Source organism: Ambystoma mexicanum, chromosome 4p, assembly GCF_040938575.1.
Source record: "Ambystoma mexicanum isolate Mex_15411 chromosome 4p, UKY_AmexF1_1, whole genome shotgun sequence".
Classification (NCBI taxonomy): domain Eukaryota; kingdom Metazoa; phylum Chordata; class Amphibia; order Caudata; family Ambystomatidae; genus Ambystoma; species Ambystoma mexicanum.
The window spans coordinates 905,916,238-905,931,275 of NC_090927.1; the positions used below are offsets into that span (position 1 = coordinate 905,916,238).

General features: G+C 50.8%; 1 protein-coding gene across 13 annotated transcripts in view; it reads right to left on the reverse strand.

Annotated features, from left to right (window-relative positions):
* Positions 1–15,038, reverse strand: part of ANKRD6 (ankyrin repeat domain 6) — a 1,122,185-nt gene that overhangs the window by 42,839 nt on the left and 1,064,308 nt on the right. For all 13 annotated transcript variants that reach the window (XM_069606486.1, XM_069606494.1, XM_069606490.1 and 10 more), the window contains one exon: positions 13,965–14,292. In XM_069606486.1, the coding sequence (XP_069462587.1) occupies positions 13,965–14,292 (328 nt within the window). The remainder of the gene's footprint in view (positions 1–13,964; positions 14,293–15,038) is intronic.

Genomic DNA, 15,038 nt, shown 5'->3' on the forward strand with positions numbered 1-15,038 from the left:
CGCACCTCGACGATGCCTGAGGATAAGAAGAGTCTCTTCAAACTCTGTGCAAAATATGGACTATGGAACGTCTACGTCAAGGGTCGGCACCTCAAGTGCCTATATTGCCTGCATCCAGACACCAACAAAGATGGATGCGAGATTTGTTGCTGATTCCCGGCTAAGATGAAACGGGACCACTATCTAAGGTTGGTGGCGTGGCTCAAGGAGGAAAAGGCCTCTGACTCGGCATCCGGCCATGATCATGACTCGTCCAGGACCGGCCGGTCCCCTGAGTGTGCTCCCTCTGAGAAGAAGTCGTCGAAATCATGTTATGATGCCCCTTCCCAGAGGATACAAAAGAAGGTAAAACACCACACTGCTGAGCCCCCCAGGGTTGCTGCGGCTGCAGGGCACAGTTCGGGAAGGACCCGAGATCTGTCTCCATCACTGTCCATGGTGAACCTGCCCAATGTGGGAATGCCTTCCGCGAGGAAGTCCCTGACACTGTTGAAGCATAGATCTTCATCCAAGGACAAGTATACAAAGGAAAGGCCTTCGGGAAGCCCATCGAAAGCTCTGTCGATGACCTTGTCGTCCACCAAATCCACGCCTTCGTCAACGATGGCTTCCCCATCGACTACCATGACCCCGTAGACGACCACGACTCTGTCAACGGCTTTGTGTGTATCCACTTATCCACTTCGTCAACGGTCATCATTACTTCATGGAAGGGGGACCCTATTATTACCGTGGTTTCTATGGTCACGACGACGACAACCCCACAAGTGGCTCTACCTCCACAGCCTACTGCGGCAGCTCCGTTCACGACCATGGATGATGTGCTGTCAGCAGGCAGGTGCCGATCGTAGCCTCATTCCCAAGGGATTTTCTCCCCAGGCTGGTCAGGCTGTTTCTGGCAGGATTGATGGGGTCTCAGAGGAAATCCCCACACGTCTATACAAGCTCTGATGGTGACCACTTGTCTCAAAGCTACTATTCGGACCACAAAGGAGGCCCTGGCCCCGTGTCCCGGAAAGGATATCCGAGGGGGAGCCTGATCTACAGTTTGGCCCGCCATGGCGTTTTAGAGCAGAGCCGTTGCCAGTTGCTCCTTTTGCACCTCAGGCAGGGCCCAAGGACATGTTGTTGAACATTCTTACTACCCTCCACACCTTGGTGTCAGAAATACAGTAGAGACTACTAGTAGCCCTTCAGGGTCGAAAAGCCAGCTGGCACCGCCTCTGCCGGCACAGCCCCAGAGGCCTTTAACTTCGGTGGTGGAGGTGCTACCGCACACACACACAAGCACTGACATGGACACTACAGCAGCGCATACAGATGATTATGAGAACTATGGGCCAGTTGACGGGGTGCCGATGGGTGCCTATGAGCCAGCCAGGGCATCGCCACTGGATGAGATTGTCTCTTTCCATGCCATGAATTTGAGGGCCTCCGCTCTCTTCAATTTGGTTCCGGAGTCCGCATGGAAGATCGTCATGTCAGTCCCTTTGCTTGACGATGTCTGGGAGGAAGACTTGGCACTAATGAAGACGCCAAGTACCGCTCCCTCCAAATGAGATAGGCTGGAGAAGAAGTGCATGGTCCTGGATTCGGCCCCCAGGTGCTTGAGATTGCAGCCTTCTCCAGACTCTGTGGTGTCTGCTGCTGCCAGGAACCGCTCGTCAAACCCATTGTCCTTGTCCATGGTTCCTCCTGACCAAGAGGGGAAGAAGCTTGATGCAGTGGGGAAGTGCATCATTTAAACCGCAGCCTCTACCGTCAAGATCGCCAATGCCATGGCCATCCTGTACCACTACGACAGGGAACTCTGGTGTAAACTCAAGCCAATCTTGGACTTCCTGCAGACGACAAGAAGGCTGATGATGTGTGACCCTGTTCCAGGAGGGCGAAGTGGCCGCTGACCATCCCATCACAGTGGCGTTGGATATTGCGGACTCCGGCTTTCACCAGATGGGCAATGTTGTGGCCCTCCAGTCCTAAGGTTGGTTGAAGGCCACATATTTCAGGGCGGATGTGCAGTCCAAGGTGGTGGACATGCCCTTTGATGGGGACATTTTATTTGGCAAGGCAGTGGATGAGACACTTCAAGCCATTAAGACGGACGGCGCGCTCTCTGGGGACACTACAGCAGAGGTTGTCATCATCCTTTCGGTCCCCCAGAAGAAAGTCCAACAGATCCTCCAAGGGGTTGACCACCCCATACCATCAGTCCTCCCGCTACTCAACCCAGGAAGCCTACAGGGGCAGCTTGTAAACATACGGCAGTGGAGGACAGTTTCATCATCGCCCTCAGGCCAGGACTCAGATGCCCAAGCAGGCCTGAACCGGCCGTGGATTTAGGCCTCTATCTTCGCACCCCAGTGGGCGGCTGGCTAACGAACTTTGTCGACTAGTGGAAGAACATCACCATGGACAAATGGTTTCTGGATGTTCGCCATCAGGGGCATAGGTGTCCTCGCATTCCTCCTGTAACATGTCAGGAACTGCAAATGGCCCATCTGCTGCCGGAGGTTCAGGCCATGTCAAGAAAGGAGGCCACAGAGCCCGCCCCCCAGAACCTCCGGGGCTCACGAGTGTACTCCAGATACTTTCTGGTATGGAAAAAGTGAGGGGGGTTGACAGCCAATCCTAGACTTAAGGCGCCTCAACAAGTATTTGAAGTCCCAGAAGTTCAGGCTGGTCACGCTGCAGCACATGCTCGACCAGCTGGAGGAAGGAGATTTCCCGATCCTGGACCAGGAGGACGCCTACTTTCGTGTCCCCATTAAAACCTGTGGTTTGTGGTCCAGGGATGGCACTATCAGTTCAAAGCGCTGGCCTTTGCCCTGAAATCGGTGCCAAAGTTGTTGATGAGGTGCTTGGCTCCAGTGGCGGTGCATCTACGCCTCCCTGGTGTCCACATCTACCCTTATTTGGACGACTGGCTCATCTGCTCCCACTGTCACATGCTCGTGATCCAGCACACTGCGGAGACCATTCGCTGTCTGATGGAGCTCGTATTCTCCATCATCTATCCAAAGTCCTGCGTAGAGTCATCGCAGAACACTCTGTTCCTGGGTGCCGGTGTCAACATTGTTGAATGCCTGGCTACCCCCTCGGAGGAGAAGGTGGCGGCCATCCTGGGGAAGATACAGCACCTGTCATCGGTGCAATCTGCGACAGTGCGAGCCATCATGTCACTTTTGGGCATGATGTCCTCCTGCATCCACTTCAGTCCATTTTGCAGGCTTCAGATGAGGCCTCTTCAACAGTTCCTGGATGTGCAGTGGCTGCAGGTCATGAGTGCTTGGACGGACAAGATCACCCTCAACCAGGAGTTCCAGCAAGTTCTACGATGGTGGGTGGTGCGCCCACACCTCAGGTAAAGAGCTCCCTTTCAGATCCTTCCGTACCAGGCCACGGTCACCACAGACACCTCCCTAGAAGGGTGGGGGGGCCTACACCAGACAGTCACACACCATAGGCCTCTGGTTCCTGGGGGAAAAAGACCTTCACATCAACGTCATTCTTGTCTTAACTGCGGGTGAATGTGGTGAGGATCGTCACAGACAACACCACCACCATTTTCTACATCCGGAAGAAGGGCGGGATGCGAACCCTGGTGGTCTCCCTGGATGCACAGCCCCTGTGGCTCTGGGTTATTCTTGACATTTTCCTAGTCCCATTTCACCTGGCAGGCACCAAGAACACCATTGCAGACCCGCTCAGCAGGGAGCTGCAGTCCTGCCACGAGTGGGAGCTTCAGTAGGATCAAGTGTCCATTCTGTTCCGCAAGTGGGACCATTCCTGGATCGACCTCTTCATGACAGCGTCCAACTCCAAATGCCAGAGGTTTGCCAGCAGGTTTCCTCAGCTGAGGAGCCTGGGGGGATGCCTTCTCGTTCCCGTGGGAGGGGCATTTCCTGTATGCCTTCCTGACAATTCCACTCCTGCTAAGTGTGATCAACACACTTAGACAATGTCATTTGAGGATGACACTCATCGATATGGCATGGCCTCGGCAGATTTGGTACCCAGACCTGCTCCATCTGTTGGTGGCCCTGTCCATCTGGCTGCCTTCGTTTCTCGATCTGCTCTCCACAGAGGACGGATTGATTCTGCACCACAGCGTCGCTGAGCCTCACGCCCTGGCTCCTGCAGCCCTAGAGTTTGGACATTATTTCCTGCCACTGGAGTGCAAGAAGATCAAAGGCCAGAGTTTCCTCTATGTTGTCGTGCTATGGCCATAAATGGAAATGCTTTACGGTGTGGTGCAGGACTCGGAAGATCACACCGCTGCAAATCACAGCTGTGCAGCTCCTTCCATACCTGCTTTCCCTGGCCAAGTCTGGCCTGGCTCACTCCTCCATCAAGGTGCATCTGGCTGCCATATCCCATTACACTAGGGCACCTGATAAGGCCTACCTGTGGTCGCAAAGGCTCGACAAGGAGTTCCTTAAAGGCCTCTTCAGGACTTTTCCACCAGTGAAGTCTCCTGCTTCGGAGCTCAAAGAGGTTTTCACTAAGCTCATGGGGGCTCTTTTCAACCAAAGCATCAAGCCCCTCTGAAGTTTCTCTCGTGGAAGGTGGCTTTCCTAGTGGCCATCACCTCAGATAGGCGGGTCGGGGAGATCCAGGCCCTCACCTGCAAGCACCATACTTCCCTTTCAGACTAAGAGGGTGGTGTTGCAGACCCACCCCACCTTTATGCTGAAGGTTCCTTCATAATTCCCTGTCAATGAGCCTTTAGTTCTGGCAGTCTTCTTCCCAAATCCTTCTACACCGGCAGAAAGGGCAGTGCATTTACTGGACGATGCTTGTGCCTTGAAGTTTTTTTTTTTGTTGGAAATTTGGTTTTATTGAGTTTTTATAACCGTGTCATGAATAAAACAGTGCTACATCATTTGGAAAAAGAAAAAACAAAAGATCAATGTTCACAACTTTTCATCAGTTCAAACTCACAAGTGCAAGGTGGCCCCCCCTAGGGGGGGGGTAGCTCAAACCGGCAGGGCCAGGCTGAAGGAGGAATGTCCCACATTTTAACAGGGCCCCATAGGGTCTAGCGGAGGTGTCGAGAAGACAGTGTCCAGATCTAAAAGACTGTCCCGGGCTCGTTGTAGACTATCAGGCCGTTTGCCCATATTTGTCGAAGAATGGGAGCCACAGGCCTTCGATGTTGGACTTGGATTCGTCTATCAAGTGGGTCAAGAATTCCATATCATAAATCGCCCGTACTTTAGAAATCCATTCCCCCTCCCCCGGAACTCAGGGTGACTTCCACTTTTGGGCCCAACAACATCTGGCCGCTACTAGCATGACGTGTAGCATGTGGTCGTGTTTCACCTTTGGACCCCCCTCCACTTCAATGCCGAACAGTGTTAGCCAGGGGGATAGGGTCCTATCCATTCCATCTACCTCCTTTATCCAAGAGAGGACTTCTCTCCAGTAGGTTTGTGCCGCATGACATTTCCACCACATGTGTACATAGTCCCCCATTTCTGTGTGGCATTTCCAATAATGGGGATCATAACCTGTTCTCATTCTAGCTATTCTTTGCGGGGGGGGTTGTGCCATCTATGGATCAGCTTTAGGGCCTGGTGATGGTATTGGGGGGCGGCTGTGGAGCAGCTGGCCTGCCTACATATCTTGGTCCATCTCTTCTCCGTTATGGGAGTGCCTAGGTCCTTCTCCCACTGTGTCTGGGAGGATGGGGGGTCTCGCGGGATGGAGAACAGCAAAAAGCCGTAGAGCCGTGATATTGCCCCCTTCGTCCCCTTGTGTGTAATAATAAATTTCTCGAAATCTGTTGTTAGCTCCCTCCTGAGAGAGTCTCCCCATCTACCTTCGTTCAAGGCATCCTTTAGTTGTAGGTATCGAAAGATCCTCCAAGGATATGAACGCCCCATCCGTCCAGAGCTGACCGGCTCTACAAAGACCTGCCTCGTACCACTGCTGGAAGGCCAGTGGCTCATTGATACCCTCCCAGAGTGGGGGAGCCCATATGGAACTCAGGGGCAAAGGCCACGTTGTGAGCCACCTAGGATAGCCCCCTTCCTTCCATATAGTCCATATCACCCCTAGGACTGGGTGTCTTAATACCCTTTTTGGGATCCTAACCTTCAGGACCCAGAGCCATTCATCTAGCGTGACCGAGGAAAAGAGCAGATTGTCCAGTTCTACCCACTGTTTCTTAGGGCCCGTTGTCAAGTGGTCTACTAGGACTTGCAACTGGGAGGCTTTATAGTACGTGTCCAGGTCAGGGAAGTTAACTCCGCCCTCGTCTTCGGGCCTTATCAGGGTGTCGTATGCAATTCTGTGGGATTTTCTCGCCCAAAGGTAGCGGAGGAGAGTACGCTTGATCTCTAAGAGGAACGGCTTCGGTATCTGGGTCGGCAGCATTTGGAATAAGTATACAAATTTGGGGAGGATGACCATCTTGATGGAGTTAAGGCGCGCCATCCAAGAGAGGCCAGATTTCGCCCAGCGTTCCAAATCTCGCTTGACCGCCAACCAAAGGGGAGGGTAATTTGCATTAAAAAGATTGGTCAGATCCGAAGGTATTTGGATCCCCAAGTGGCAGAATCCCTCGGGTTGCCTACAGAACGGGAGGCCCTCAATATATTGTTTCTTTTCGTCGTTAAGTTGGCCCACTGGAAACGCCACTGATTTATCTAGGTTTATCTTGTAACCTGCGAGGGACCCATATTGTTCTAAGCTATATAGTACCTCGGGAACTGATTGGGAGGGGTTGGAGAGATAGAGCAGGACATCGTCTGCGAAGAGGGTTATTTTACAGTTGGCTTTACCCATATTAACACCCTGGATTTTATCGTTTCCCCTGATGGCTATGGCCCAAGGCTCCATTACCAGGGCGTATATAAGGGGGGAGAGTGGACACCCCTGTCTTGTGCCCCTTTCCAGTGGGATGGGTTCGGATTCACATCCGTTCACTGTGATTTTTGCTGAGGGGTGCGAGTAAAGGGCTCTCATCCATCCTAGCCATTTGGGTCCCATTCCCAGAGATGATAGGACATTTTCCATGAAGGTCCAGCTTACTCTATCGAACGCCTTTTCTGCGTCTAGGGACAGAAGAAGTGCGCCCTTCACCCTAACTTCCTTTGAACTTAGTATGTGTAGGGTTTTGCGCATGCTATCGGCCCCCTGTTTATGCATCACAAAAACGACTTGATCTGGGTGGATCAATCGAGGAAGATATTTTTCTAAGCGGGTTGCAAGGATCCTAGTAAAGATTTTTGCATCCGTATTTAGTAGCGAAATGGGCCTATACGAGCCACACTCCGCTGGGTCCTTACCGGGCTTGGGGATCGCAGGAATGTCGGCGGGATAGTGTCTGAAGATTTAGTGTGGTTAAAGAGTTTGGTGAGCGGCTGTATCAACACTGATTGGTACTGTTTGTAGAAATCAACCGTGTAGCCATCTCCCCCCGGGGTTTTGCCTACCTTCAGTTTCTTAATGGCCTCTTCCACCTCTTCCCCGGTTATCTCTTTTTCCAGTGTTTCCCTCTCAAGATCCGTGAGTTTTGGGAGTGGGTGGTCCTTCAGGTAGCTTTTTATGCTATCCAAAGACTCGCCTTCCTGTTTGGTATAGAGTGCCTTATAGAAGTTCGCGAAGGCTTCGGCTATAGGCCCTGTTTTTGTTTGGGTACTACCAGTGTCATCTCTGATCTTCTCTATTCTCCTACCCGCTCTGTTTCCCCTCAACCTGTGTGCCAAGAGGGTACTGACCCTATCTCCCTTTTCGTAGTATCTCTGTTTCGTGTATCTCATTTTTTTGACCACCTCTCCAATTAGAATCCTATGCAGGGCTTGCCTCTTGTCCCTCATTTCACTCAGAAGGTTTTCGCGGTCTGTGTTACCGTTCGTGAGCTGGGCCCTCAGGGCCCGCAGGTCGTCATGGAGTTTGAACTCTATTAGTGCTCTCTTGTTTTTTGGCCGAACCCTCAGCAATTAGGAGGCCCCTGAAGGTGGCCTTTGCCGCCTCCCAGACGGTGGCCATTGGGATTTTCCCGGTATCATTTGTCGTGAAGTAATTTTCCATCTCTTTCCTTAGGAACTCTTTAAAGACCTGATCTCTCATGAGGGCATCGTTACAGCGCCATCTATATGTTTTCGAGGTGTCCTGTAGTTGCCACTCCATGACGAGGAGTTCATGATCTGACCAGGTCACCGATTCGACCATACAGTTTCCAACCCCCCCCCCCCCCCCCTCCTTCTTCTGAGATCAACATTAAGTCAATTCTGGTGTATGTTTGATGGGGAGGGGAGAAGAATGTGTAACCCCCCGGGGTAGGATTACATTTCCGCCAAACATCAACCCAATAATATTCCCGGAAGAGGTCTCTCAATGCTAGATTGTCCCTGTTGGGGGCTTTTGGCACGACCCCTCTGACCGATCACCAATCAAGATGTGGGTCTGAAATAAGGTTGAAGTCCCCCCCCAGAACCATGGCTCCCTCTGCCCAATTATCCATGACTTCAAGGATTTTGTGGAGGAATTTGATTTGGCCCGTATTTGGTGCGTACAGGGTGGCTAACGTAACCCTCATGCCCTGGGACAGGCCCTTGATCCCCAGAAATCTACCCCCAAAGCCCCTTTTCGTCTCTACATCGGTGAGATGGAATGATTTACCCAAGAGAATACCCACCCCCTCCTTCTTGGAAGACTTGTGTGAGTCCCAGAAGTTCCTACCAATATCCTTCCCCTTTATCTCCGATTCAGCCCCCATCCTATAATGTGTTTCCTGCAAGAAGAGGACCAGCAGCTTCTGTTTACGAAACATGTTACTTGTAAGAGACCTCTTGTTTTGTGAGTTCAGTCCCTTGACGTTGAGCGTACCAATCCTTCCCTCAGCCATGATCGTCGCTGTCTTTACCCTGTGAAGTTTCAGTAAGTTCCCCCCGCTTCATCAATTGGATTGAGTCCCCTTGCCATGGTGTGGTGTCCCTGTTTCCTATATCCCTCCCCCACCCCTTCCCTTCTACCCCATCTCCCTTACCCATTGTGTAAGGCATTGGTCTTCCTTGCCCGACAAGCATCAGGGTTGGTTAACGAACAACCAGGGCTGCTACCCAGACCGCGGGAGATTAGATGATACAGAACAAGCCCGTCAACTTTTGTATTAAGTATACCCTTCCCGAACTTGGTCAGGATTATGATCCCCATGTGGGGACCCACTCAGCTGTCTTCCCCCCCCCGTGCCGCTCATGGGGTGTCACCTGTGTCTTGCTTTGACTCAGAGCGGATGCTGGGGAGCAGACACCAACCTCGGGAGCCCCCGACCCGCCACCCCCATGAGAGGACGTTGAGCTGTCGACTCCCGCATAGGGGTGCCTTGAATGTTCAAATACATCAGTTAAACAGAAACCTTGCCAACAGTGGCATTAACCAAAAGACAACACCTGACCTTTGCCGGCACCATCGGACCATCGAGGGGACCCCACGTACTCCAGGATCCCCCACATCACTTCTCACCCCCGGATTCTCCCCCTCCAAACCGGACCCAAACCTCAAGGCATATCAATGAAGCAGACATTCCGCCAACCCTGGCAACTTCAACAGATAGTGTGTGGTTCCCTCGGAACTGAGGAGACCCCCATCGACCGTATTGGCCAATGCATTTATGCAAACCACCCTGTAATTCTCCTGGTGGGATCAAACGGGGTCCCCATGATCGGCTGGCGGGTGTCTCGTTTTCTGGAGCTTCCTTGTTCCCTTCACCTTATGTTTCCCCTGCTTCGAGGGGGGACCCCGGGGAGCCCGGGCAGAGTCTCCACCAGTCTCGTTCCTGTCCCCGGAGGGGCCAGGAGAGTCTCCCACCAATTCATCTGTGGTTCTCTGGATATCCTCCTCAGTGATGAGGCGATGTTGCACCCCTTGCCATTCAAATTCCAGGTAGAACGGGTGGCCCCAGCGATATCAGGCCCCCTTCTCCTGTAACCACCTGGTGATTGCTGAGCATTTTTTCCTCATCTGCAACGTGAGGGCGGACAGGTCCTGGTAAATCGCCACCCTGGAGTTGTCGTATTGTATGTCCCTCAAGGTCCTTGCCCTCTCGAGTATCTGCGCTTTTTACCTATAGTAGTGAAATTTGGCGAGGACCGAGCGTGGACCCCTTCCGCCTCCTCCAGCTCGGTGGACTCTGTCAATTAGGACGGACTCTCCCGAGTCGGAACCCAGGACGATCCTAATGATGTCTTGAACCTTTGCCTCCAGGCCCGGCGGGGTCTCTCCCTAGGGCTCTGCTAGACCAAAAATCCTGAGATTAGTCCTCCGTTCCCGATTTTCCATGTCGTCCACCTTGCAACGGAGTTCCTCCTCTCGTTGCTGTAGTTCCTTAAATCTTACGTCCATTTGTGTTTCCAGGATGGCGGTGGATACCTGATTGTTCTCAACCCCCTCTATTCTGTCCTCAAGGGTAGAGACTTTAGAAGTGAGGTCTGCCAGTTTAGCCCCCATGTCAGTTCTCATTCCTCTAATTTCCTCGAGGATCGTTTGGCTGTTGTTTTGCATAACGTTCATGTTGGGGGCTTGGGCGGAGGGGGGTCCGCCCTCCATCTCTGGGCTCTCTGCTGAGAATTGATATTTCGCCAAGGCTTCCTTCCAGCTCATGGGCTGCTTCCCCCTTCAACGTCCCCATGGTCGTTCGGTGGCCTCAGTGGTCTTACTCCTGATCAAGAATTCCCCTCCTGTATCACTCACGCCAGGCTCGAAGTATGATCCGGCCCGCGGGGACCTGAACTTGTTTGGACTTATTGGGGGATCAATCTGTCTCCTAGAGCGGGCTCCGCCACCCCTGTTCTGGTGCCCTAGGAGTAGGTTCCCAGGTGGTATTCCAGTGCCGGCAGTTGGGCTATGCAGGGGCTTTTCCACGGTCCACTGAACTCTCCCCCAGAATTGGAGCTCCGGGGCTCTCCCCGTTTCCGTAGTGTCCCAGCTGCAGACCCCCGGTCAACCCCGAGCGGATCGGCTGCCCTATAGGGGAGAGTGCGCCACGCCTGCGTTGAGGGCCCGCTGTGGGTCCACCAGGGTCTTCTCCCCCACACTGGAGTTGTCTCGGGGGTGCTGGGGCACCGCTGGGCTTAAGCACTCACCCCTTGCCTTGTTGGCTCCTGCTGGTGGGTCAGAGGGGGCCTCCGGGCGCGCTCCCGCGTCGACCCAGGCCTCGAAGGGCGCCGGTGATAGTGGTGGTTGCGAGGTCCGGGAACGGGATATTCTGCGGTGCTCCGCCGGCACACACCGTGTCCCCGGGTCTATGGTACTTCACTGTGAGGAGTCACCAGACGCTCCGGTAGTGCAGGTGCGGAGGAGGCCGAAGTGGCTCCCGGGGGCTCCACGCGTTTCGCAGCCCGATGTCTTGGCCGCGACTCCCCCCGCTGGGCACTCGCATCGGAAGAGGGACGGCTGGCCGGGATGGGCGCCAAGCCGCGTAGGTCACTTCTCTCACGCCGAGGGCGGTGCGTCGAGAGGGCCTTCTCCCACGTATGCCTCGGGACCTGATGGGGGAGGGGAGGGCGCGAAAACACTCCGATGGAGAACTCGGCGACGGGGGCAGCCCCAAGCTTCAGGAAGGTGTCTCCAGGATCACAGCAATCTCGTACAGCGGTTTCTCCGCCTTAGTGCAGCGGGCGTTCCGTTATTTCTTCAGTCTCCGCGATTTTCCCGGGGCCATCAAAGGAGCTCACGGATCAGGCAGCCATCTTGCCTGCGCCCCCTGGTAGCCTCCTGATTCCCTTAAAGTTTTATGTGGCACGCATAAAGGACTTTCGTAAGACATCAGAACTCTTTGTGAATTTTGGACCTGTGAATCACAGGAAGGCCCTGTCTAAGGCTTCCATATCCAGGTGGCTCTTCGGCTGCATCATCATGTAATCATATTCATGAGCATGTGAATCCATGCTAGACCCCATGCTGGAGAAGAAACAAGTTACTTACCTCTAACTCGTGTTCTCCAGCATGGGTCTGGCATGGATTCACATGCAAACCCTCTGTCCTTCCCCTTTGTGGCTCTTCCTTTTTCATACTGCCACTTTACATGCTGTACCAAATCTGAAGATGGCCACCAGGGGTGGAGTTTAGGGAAACAACTGTCATTGAATGGGGCAGTATGACCCAAAGGACAGGGATTGATTATAGTGCAGAAGTGCAGATTACAGGCAAAAGCGAAACCGCTTTTCATTTTTACTGAGGATTCCCAGCCTGACGACAGGGAATATTCATGAGCATGTGAATCCATGCCAGAACCATGCTGGAGAACAGGATTTACATGTAAGTAACTTGTTCCCTATTTCCACTGCAGCACACACTAAGGACAGTCTCCAAATATGCAGAACCTGATTCACAAAGACACGTTTATCTTGCACAAAATGCTACATATGTGCACATGGGCCTGTATGCACAATCCATGTTTCTGTAAATTCACAAACATTTCTGTGTGCAAAATTATTATGCTACAAGGTATGCATGAAAGTGCACATAATATAACACAATTGTGCATGCAGTGGGGAAACCTGTGCAGAGAGAACTGGCTCATGTGCAAAATGGCATAGGAAAAAGAAGTGGGGTCTATATGGATTGTATATGTGTCTATATGGATTCCACAATACTATCAGGACTTGGTCCTTGTAGTATAATTGTTCAATTAAGTAATTGTACTTTTGTGAATTTATTTAATTGACAGATATCTCCCACACTAGTGTACGACCCTGTTTGAGTGACAATAAGCTACATTGAACAAGTCATTCTGGATGCGTATGACCAGCACATGTGCTGCTTGTACCTTCTCTGAAGCATGGACATTGGACATCAGGGAAAACTGAAACCTGTCCTTAGCTCTATTTTTAAGGAGCAGCAAACTCTCTATGGCCGTGATTCCTGTTGTGGATTCTTCCCTCATTTATTTTGCCTTTCCTTTGCCGTGCCTTGGCTGTCCTGCCCCTTCTCCGGCCACCTACATCGGTGGTGTATCACTCAAAGTTTTGCATGCATATATTGCACTTGAACTTTGTGAATGGAGGACATTTTGTGCAAGTTAAAAAGTAAATTGAGCCCATGTTCAATTGGGTGCAAAATAACTTTTTGTCCATCATACTGCTATTAATCAGCCACCCAAAATGTGGAAACAATTGAACAGGTGGTATATTATATTCAGTTACAGGTCCTCCTGTGCGGCATGAATTACCAACAAAGGCCTGGACTACCTTTATTCCAGAACGTTTTTTATAATCTATTTATCTCTAATTGGAGCCATCTGTGCGCTGCTTCTACAGTGATACCATCCTAAACGCTTGGGATACTGGTAGTGTTTTACGGCTATACTATATTGAAAGATACCGTGTTACCGTGTTCTGTTTATGGATGACAAATAAGCTGCTTTCCCCAAAAACCTTCATTGAAAATAAAGAGAATTTTACATTATCAGAATGAGTGAGCGATGTCAAGAAAGTTTGAGGAGCTCTACTACCCACAGTATGGTCCAATGGTGCTGTTTTATGGACAGCCTAAGATCTAATCCTTTTACCAAAAGCCAGTAGGCACATTCTGCTCTGTTTGTGTATCCCTAATGCAAAAAGTACATAATGTATTTCTCATAAGGATGCCTCAATACCCTGTTAAGTGACATCTATTGGGTAGCAGCTCAATTCCATGTGGTTCAGCTGGGGTTTTGCTGCCATTTCAAGCCATAAGAACGTGGAAGATCCTCTTGCATTCCTAGTAGGATATATAGCTTATTGAGACATCTGGTCAGGTAGACGTTACCCTTACCACAGACTCCACAACCATCTTCCACTATAATCATACTATGCAACCTATCAGATTTACATCAAGGTAGCTCCCTTTCTATAACATTGGTTAATTGACGCTTTGTGTCACCAAAGGGGCAGAATTACAGCATGATTGAACTATTTTTATTTTTGATAAGACCTTAAAGACTAGTCTAAGGCTAAACATCAGAGAACACATACCTGTTGGACTTTGATGTTGAACTACAAAGTAATGCTTTGTACAGCTTTCTTCTGAAGGCTGTGCTTTCACTGTTCCAGCACCCTCTGACAAGTTATCCTGAAGAGTGATATAGGAATGCTGCTGGGATCCCTCTGATGTTAGTGAACTCTGGTGGATTTGACAGTCTTTGGTGCTGTGAGGGCTTTCAGAATCCAAGTGATCGGTGAAGGACTCGCCAGTTGAAGGAGCAGATTTAGTTCTGGAGGATCTGGAATCTCCCGAAAGCTTCAACTCCAGATTCTGTATTTTTAGCATGCACCAACTTCTCAATTCATCCACCACTGAGGCCTGTAGATGACAAGTAAAGAGCAAGGTTGTGCATGAAAAAAGACGCAAACCATGCATGTTAGCAACATAAATCAAAATACACTTGTGACCGAGAAGGAAGAACAATACTTCAATGATAGGTGCTGGTGGAGAGGAGGGGGCACACCATTATCTCTTCTATAAAGTTCAGTTCTTTGCAGGAAAGGTTTTCATTAATAAAGCATGGTTTGATGGGGGCACGGGGTGCCGGGAGAAAAGGGGGCTATGGGATGTGACCTGTTGGAGAAAGAAAGCGCAAACAAAGGAACAACGCAGTGAACCTGCACCCACAAGGTAGTTTAGAGAATGATTAAATATGAACAAATTGTAATGATGTTTTTGGGAATTTTTGCTGACTTTTACTTTCAATAATAAAGCATGAGGGAAGTGTACAAAAACAGGGGGCCTGAGTAATGGAACATTTTCCTATGGGATTGCGCCATTATTAAACACTTCCATGAATCAGGCCCATGGTGTTTCAGATTGTTTTCAATTTAGTTGTTTCTTTGTTTTTAAATGTTTCCTTGTTTCCCCTCTGACTGTTCTTGTCTGGCTCTTCAAGCAATCGACACATGTATGTTGGTCTGTAACATATCATCACACGTGACACTGAGAAGGTTTTTTGGGGGGTGGGTCTTTCCGGATGGATAATACATTCATAATGTTAATTTTCAAAGTGATTTCTCTGTCTGATATCCTGTATGATTTCTGATTAAGTTTCGTACTTT